Source organism: Malus sylvestris, chromosome 5 (assembly GCF_916048215.2).
Source record: "Malus sylvestris chromosome 5, drMalSylv7.2, whole genome shotgun sequence".
Lineage (NCBI taxonomy): Eukaryota > Viridiplantae > Streptophyta > Magnoliopsida > Rosales > Rosaceae > Malus > Malus sylvestris.
In genome coordinates, this window is record NC_062264.1 from 9,313,301 (window position 1) to 9,321,380 (window position 8,080).

Here is an 8,080-nt window from a genome sequence, read left to right on the forward strand (position 1 = left end):
TTATTTATAATGTTATGAAGGTGTCTAGCCAATTGATATCGAAGACTTTTGGTACTTATTTACAAACTATACTTTTACTAATTATTTATTATCTGTATTGATCCACCTTCTTAATTAAATATTAACGGTTACATGTTTTCCACATACATACTTTCTCTATATAAACGCCGCGCGAGGAAGGCCAAAACCATTCCAGTTCACCAAAAGCCCTAATTAGCAATGGCAATGACGTTACAGTCACTGCTGTTGGGTGTGCTACTACTAACTGGCTTTGCAGCGGCAGATAGTAAAACTTGTGCTGTTATACCTAGTCGTTATAGCAGTGCTTCCCTGAACAGAAGCAGTTTTCCATCAGGCTTTGTATTTGGTTCAGCTTCAGCATCTTACCAAGTTTGTGTTTCTGCACTTAATAAGTTGTTGGGGTTTTTATTTAATGTCAGACCTATTAGCATACATGCAGGAAAATACTAACATGCTCATTTTGTACTCTTATATGTGTAAATTAATTTCAGTATGAAGGCGCATGGGATGAAGGTGGTAAAGGACCAAGCATATGGGATAACTTCACCCACCAGTATCCAGGTACCTACACCGGTGCCAGATTGAATTGAACCTTGATTAATACAGATTTATTCTTAACCTTTACAAGGGTTAGACATTGATGGGGGACGAGGCCTAAACCATGAGGTTTATGAAGATAATGAAAATTTTACATGGTTAATTGCAGAAAAAATCATTGATGGAAGCAATGGGGACGTGGCTGATGATCAATACCACCGCTATAAGGTTCAAAAATTTCATTAACTTTGTTCCCCAGTCCTTCTGAATTATTCAATAGTATAAGGAGAATTAAAGAATTTACGGCCTTAAGAAAATTAAGGAGGTTGAAGATGAGGCATTTTCTTATAATACATATTGCGTTATTCTATATAGGAAGATGTAAAGATTATGAAGGATATGGGATTGGATGCTTATAGGTTCTCTATCTCATGGTCCAGATTGTTACCAAGTAAGTTGATCATCCGCATTCGCATTAATTAGTTGGGACGAAGTAGTGTGTCCATGCATGATGTTTGCTCTGAGTAATATGACCAATAATATCTGTAGTTTAACCTATTTTGTTCCCCTTTCGAATGTATTTGCTTATGTTCTTGTTTAATTTTAATTATATAATTAGATGGAAAGCTAAGTGGGGGTGTGAACAAGGAAGGAGTACAATACTACAACAATCTCATCAATGAACTCCTAAACAAAGGTGATGCAACTGCTTAATCTCATATATCATCCCACCTTACACACACACACACACACACACACACACACACACACACACACACACACACACACACACACACACACACACACACACACACACACACACACACACACACACATGTACATATATACATATTAAGAGTTACATGTTATATAATCGAGCGTGTTGCTTTTATTGATCATGCACAGGTGTAACACCATATGCGACAATCTTTCATTGGGATCTTCCTCAAGCTTTAGAAGAAGAATATGGTGGTTTCTTAAACCGTCAAATTGTGTAAGTAGTAGACTTTGATTCTCTAATTAATAATAATTCTTTATCTTCTTGACGATTGATCGTTTAGATATTCAAATGTATATTGCTATAATGCGTAAACCTTCAAAATCAGCATGCAACTGATTTTTAATTTTCCATGTTGCAGCAATCATTTTCGAGACTACGCAGAACTTTGCTTTAAGTTATTTGGCGATCGGGTAAAGCATTGGATCACACTAAATGAGCCATATACTTTTATTACTTTTGGCTATGCATCAGGAGAATTAGCACCCGGGCGATGTTCTGCTTGGCAGAACTCAAACTGCACCGGCGGTGATTCGGCTACCGAACCCTATATAGTAGCACACCACTTCCTCCTCGCTCATGCACATGCTGTTAAAGTGTACAAGACTAAATATCAGGTCATATTAATACTCAATGTTGTAATATTAAATTAATGAGATAGGGTTAATTTACCTTTTTTCATACCGTAACTAATCAAGTTTGGGTGGTGATGTGCAGGCATCTCAAGAAGGTGTGATAGGAATAACATTAGCGACAAATTGGTTTGTGCCGGTTTCTAACGCAACGCGTCATCGGAATGCTGCAAATCGATCTTTGGATTTTATGTTTGGATGGCAAGTTTATTAATTCCAAACTTATATATCAACCCAATTAACTGTTCATTTATATGATAATAATACAAAATATATTGATGAAATTTCAATGATTATGTAGGTTTATGGAGCCATTGACAAGCGGCCAATATCCGCACAGTATGCAAGTTCTTGTTAAAGAAAGATTACCTAAATTTACACAAGAAGAATCCAAGTTAATAAAAGGGTCATTTGATTTTGTTGGAATGAATTATTATACTACTCACTATTCAAGCGATCAACCTCATAATAATTCTGCAAATGCAAGCTTCCTGACCGATGCTCGCGTTTTTGAATCAAGTGAGTACAAAATGAGAAACCAATTATTTAATTTGAGTAATTTAAGCTCATCAAAATATTTAAAATCTCATATTCATAAATGTTGTGGCAGCCGAGCTTAATGGAGTCCCCATTGGTCCTCCGGTACGCATCGAACAATTAGCTAAACTATTTGCATTCAAAGAGTAGTTGTTTTTCATTTAGTTAACTTACCTTCATAAATTGGGGTTGCAGGCTGCTTCAAGCTGGCTAGTTGTTTATCCAAAAGGCATTCGAGAGATTTTACTCTACGCAAAGCACAAATATAATAATCCGCTCATTTACATTACTGAGAACGGTAATTATTTTTAAACCTTAATTAACTAAATAATTAATGCTTCACATGTATTTGGTGTAAAATGCAGTTGACATCTATAAGTGATCTACATATAAAACTAGATGGGAACTCTCAAACATTTAGCAATCTGTTGAATCGATAGGAATGAAATGATGAATCTATAATTCTTCGCCTCTTTGTCAATTAAAAACATCAAATAAAAAATTAATTATATTGCAGGCCTTGACGAGTTCGATGACCCCACATTGTCACTTCCGCAATCCCTCAATGATACCCACAGAATTGATTACCACTACCACCACCTCGACTATCTTCGAAAAGCAATCAAGTAAGTTCTTTTGAAAAGTTACATAAGGTTTAACTTATATCTTTTACTTATCACTACACTAGACATACTTAAATTTGAAATTCGCCTTTTTTGTGCAGTGATGGTGTAAATGTGAAGGGATACTTTGCATGGTCATTGCTGGACAATTTTGAATGGGCTTCTGGATACACCTTACGATTTGGTTTCGTCTATATAGATTACAATGATGGACTTAAGAGGCACCCAAAACTCTCAGCAAGCTGGTTCAAATGTTTCCTTGGATAATGGTGAAGATATCCTGCTGCGGTTGTTGTTCGTGAAATAAATATGCCAAGCATATCATTTCCCTATTTTCATAGTTGTATTCCTTTGTGAATGTTCTTCATTTTTCGTGAAATAAATATCCCAACTATATATGGATGTTTCTTTGTGTATGGACAAAATAAAAAATGGTCCTTATAACATACAGGATGTGGGAATATGATTTTCTGGGCTTATAACCTGTGGCATCTCGGGTGGCAAGAGGGACGGGAATACTCGTAACCCATGAGCATAGTCCTTAGTCTGACATACTACACATTGAAGATGTTACTTGTCTCCTAAGTAAGAAAACCCTAATTCAAGTCAAATTAGGATATCTTAGAAATTAGATAACGCAATCATAATCGTAAGAAGATTGGATATCTTATCCAAGATTCCCAATTTGATAGGCTTACCTTCCCTACCAGGACTACTGTTCATCTTCTCTACAACTATCATACGCATATTTTCTCTATGCCTAACGGAGGCTCATCTTGCATACACGCCGCCGTCTACACATGTATAGACGCGTTCATTAGAAACTTATCTTCTTAACGCCTCGCCATAGGCTATTCGTCAAGAATAGTTCATGATGTAGCTCACATCGCACCATTCTTTCTTAGAGTTACACCAGTGAGGTAATGCATTTGTATTGATTAACCTTTCAAACCATAAATCCGCATTCGCATACAACACGCATAGTTTTACACCTAAATTCCACGATCACATGAATTAAGGACATTCTTGATGAAATAAAGCATGTTAGAACCTATCACGACATTTACGCATTGATGATTCAAAACATAGATGAACATGAGATTTTGAAGAAAAAGGAGAACAATTTAGGAGGTTAGCCATCTCCAACCGACCCAGTCAAAGGGCCAAGGGGTTAAAAATAGCTTTAAATGACACGAAAACCATCTCTAACTGAGGGCTAGGCCAAAGGGTTTCTGGGTCCCACTGGGCTATAAAACCAAAATCAGGCCAGCGGGTTGGTCATTTCCAACTAGCCAGCCAGCCAGCCCACTTAACAGCCAACGGCTAGTTGACGTCAGATTACCATTGAAATTTGATTTTTTTTTTTTGGACGAATTTAAAAAAAGAATGCTAATTTTTTTTTCCTATAAATACCTAAGTCATTCCTACACCATTTCTCTTATCCTTTTCACCATTCCATACTATCTTACCTCTTCCAATAATCTTTCATTTAATTTTTTCAATAATTTTCAAATGGCCACATCTGCAATGAAAGGAAAGGCTTGGACCCGAAAAGAAGATGAAGCTCTTTGGAGGGCCTATATATGGGTCTCGGAAGATAGTGTCAAGAGTCGTTCTTAAACAAGTGAGGTGTTTGGACTTGTATGTTGAAAAAGTACTATGAGTTCTATGGAGGCACCACTCCCCCGAATCCCCGAAACTACTACGAAATAAGTGTTTTCACAAGTTATTTTAAATATTTAGTTATATTACATTTAATTTCATAAATAAATTTCCTTTAATTTTCGTAATTATATTGTCTAGGTACACCAAGAGGAGGAATTGTATACGGAGGACATGAAAAAACCCTTTACTCATCACGGTTGTTGGGAAATTTGTAAAGGGTGGGTGTTATTTCAACATCCACCTCAAGAAAGACTTGATCCTATCTAAAATTTGCACAACTAATTACATCCCGACACGTGGCACTCGAAATCTTATTTCATGCTTCAAGGTTTTTTCCAATATCTTAATTTATTTTAGAAGAACCTGATTGGCAGAAATCAATTGAAAGTCTTTGAATTTGTAGAAGAAAGCCTCATCCACGATCTTTTACTTCCTTAGCTTCTGGCAAAAGCGTGCTGATAACGTGTTGTAGGCCTATTTTACTGAACTGCATAAAGGACAGAGAGGGAGAGGGGCTGGCGGCAATACAGATAAAAGAGAAATGTAATTCAAAGTTGCATGTTGTATCATCCCCTTATACCTTTATTGATAGTAGTAGGATAGGTAGAATCTGTACCCTAATGGGATTACATCTCTAATAGGAATTAAACTACTAAAGGGAATATACAAGATACTCCTAGATACACTAGGATTTACACAATCACATTTCTAATCCGATAAGACTGCAATATTATTTTCTTTTTTCTCTTATTTTTTTTCTCCTTTACATTCTTTACTTTTGTTAGCATTAATTAGCTTCTTCATCTCTAGCATATATAAAGGGATGGAATCGATGGATTACTTGAGGAAAACATCATCATGACTATATTAAAACAAGGAATGAATCAAGCTACAAACAGGAAGGCCATTATACTTTGTCGCGTTTATATGTATTCACCCACACTAAACAAAATCCTTAAATTTCCTTGTTCGCGTTAACGTTTGGAATTTTTCATGAAGGAGAAGGATGCCTTTATGATTCTACTCCATTATAATACTTATATCTTTTTCAAGATAAACAACAAAAATTAAAATAATTCATGCTATTTTTGAAACGTAACTAAACTAATTCACACTATTTCTCAAACATAATTAAAATAAAGGAAAGTTAATGAAAAGGGTTTGAAAACTTAGAGTTTTAACGATAAGGACAAAATAAAGGGTAAAGTGAATAGTACCATGATTGACTTTTTAGTGTAAAAATGTGGTTTTTCGTTAAAGTGAATAGTACCGGAAACTTTTCGTTAAAGTTCCCTTAATATAACTCTCACTATTTCTGAAACCACGACAAACTAACTCATACTGTGACAACCCGTTTCTAATTTTACGTTTTTATTAATTTTAAAAGTGTGAATTGATGAAAATGCTCTAAAGGCAAGCTATCGTCTAGAGAAGCGTATGACTTATTCTTTTGGCGTTTGCATAGTAATAAGGGACCGCTAAGTTAAAAGAAAGAGATGACCAATAAAAAAATGACGAGAAATGGAAGGAAGGTGGTACGGGGGAGAAAGTCCCCATCTAATGGTAGGCGGACGAACCAGAGAATGAGGAGGTGAGTGGACCAATGGGAGGAAGAGAAGGGAAGAAAGGAGAGAGGAGTGAGAGGCACGGGATCATGAACCCTTCCCTTTCAACCTGTGCACAACCCAGTTTCGACCCGGTTCCAAATCCGGCAAATTTCTGCCATTTTTCTCGTTGATCACCACCATCCATCACCTGCAAATCACTCATGTGGCCTCCCATCCACCATTTCAGCCCAAAAACAAAGAGTTTTGGTTCCAATTTCGTGAAGGCCGACGCACGGCTTCGTGGGTACTAGGTGACGATCCACCCATTTCTAAAACTCTTCTCTGGAGGTCAGGAACAAAGCCCAAACAGTTTTAGGGGTCGTGGTGTTGCGGATTGATCGAATTAAAGGACACCCAAATTCTAGGGTTCCGACGAGTTCTTGGCGATTTGAAGCTCTTCCCGGCCAAATTGGACTTGGCCGCATGTATAAGACTTGCTTTAATCACTGAGATCTTCATTTTTGTGAAGTTTGAGAATTTTTAGAAATAGTTGATTTTTCTGACGAGTTGGGGCGGTCGACCGTCGGATACAGAAACGCGTGGGTCGAGGCATCCCCTGACCTTCCTAGGCTAAACTTCATACCCAATGCCATATGTGATGTCCGATTAACGAAATTCCATTGTTTTAGTACAATTTCGCTAAGGTCCGTTACTTGGTCATTATAAGAATCGACGATCCAACTGTTGGATCGTCACCAAACTTTAATAGCTTATTATTCGTAATATTTGAGGACCTTAGGAACTTACAGATTAGGAATCCGACGTACGGATCTTCCCAAATTAGATTTGTAAGTTTGTAAAATAAAACGTTGACCGCCACTTGAATTTGCAATTGGCGAAGATCCAGCCGTTGGATCATAATAAAACTTTACGATGATGTTCTTGAAGCATAATGTAGATCTTTGGAAGATACGGATCAAAAATACGAGGTACGGATCTTCCGGATCGAGTTACGTAGGGTTGCAGACCCTACCGTCGACCATTGACCGACAGTTGACTTCTGGTCAATGGGTTTCGAATCGTTTTAGAATTTCCTTGGGGATGTGTTTTATGTAAGTTACATGTTCTATCGATAAAAATTCTGAGACGTTATTTGATAATTGTTCTAGACGACGATCGTTCGTGACACCTTGATATTTGTGCAAGCGAGTTGTAGCACGAACTCTAGTTGAGTAGTTCTTAAACAAGTGAGGTGTTTGGACTCGTACGTTGAAAAAGTACTATGAGTTCTATGGAGGCACCACTCCCCCAAATCCCCGAAACTACTACGAAATAAGTGTTTTCACAAGTTATTTTAAATATTTAATTATATTACATTTAATTTCATAAATAAATTTCCTTTAATTTTCGTAATTATATTGTCTAGGTACACCAAGCGGAGGAATTGTATACGGAGGACATGAAAAAACACTTTACTCATAACGGTTGTTGGGAAATTTGTAAAGGGTGGGTGTTATTTCAACATCCACCTCAAGAAAGACTTGATCCTATCTAAAATTTGCACAATTAATTACATCCCGACACGTGACACTCGAAATCCTATTTCATGCTTCAAGGTTTTTTTCAAATATCTTAATGTATTTTAGAAGAACCTGATTGGCAGAAATCAATTGAAAGTCTTTGAGTTTGTAGAAGAAAGCCTCATCCACAATCTTTTACTTCCTTAGCTTCTGGCAAGAG

The 8,080-nt window shown here is 36.8% G+C and overlaps 1 protein-coding gene across 1 annotated transcript; it reads left to right on the forward strand.

The window, feature by feature from the left end:
• The first annotated feature begins 203 nt into the window (after positions 1 to 203).
• On the forward strand, positions 204 to 3,530 carry LOC126620888 (beta-glucosidase 13-like). The gene is made up of 13 exons (XM_050289197.1): positions 204 to 390; positions 513 to 582; positions 728 to 786; positions 934 to 1,009; positions 1,178 to 1,255; positions 1,465 to 1,552; positions 1,698 to 1,953; positions 2,054 to 2,169; positions 2,270 to 2,487; positions 2,579 to 2,610; positions 2,701 to 2,803; positions 3,023 to 3,131; positions 3,230 to 3,530. The coding sequence occupies exons 1-13, from the start codon at positions 220 to 222 to the stop codon at positions 3,393 to 3,395; spliced, it is 1,542 nt and encodes a 513-aa protein (XP_050145154.1). The 5' UTR covers positions 204 to 219; the 3' UTR covers positions 3,396 to 3,530.
• The last annotated feature ends 4,550 nt before the right edge of the window (positions 3,531 to 8,080 follow it).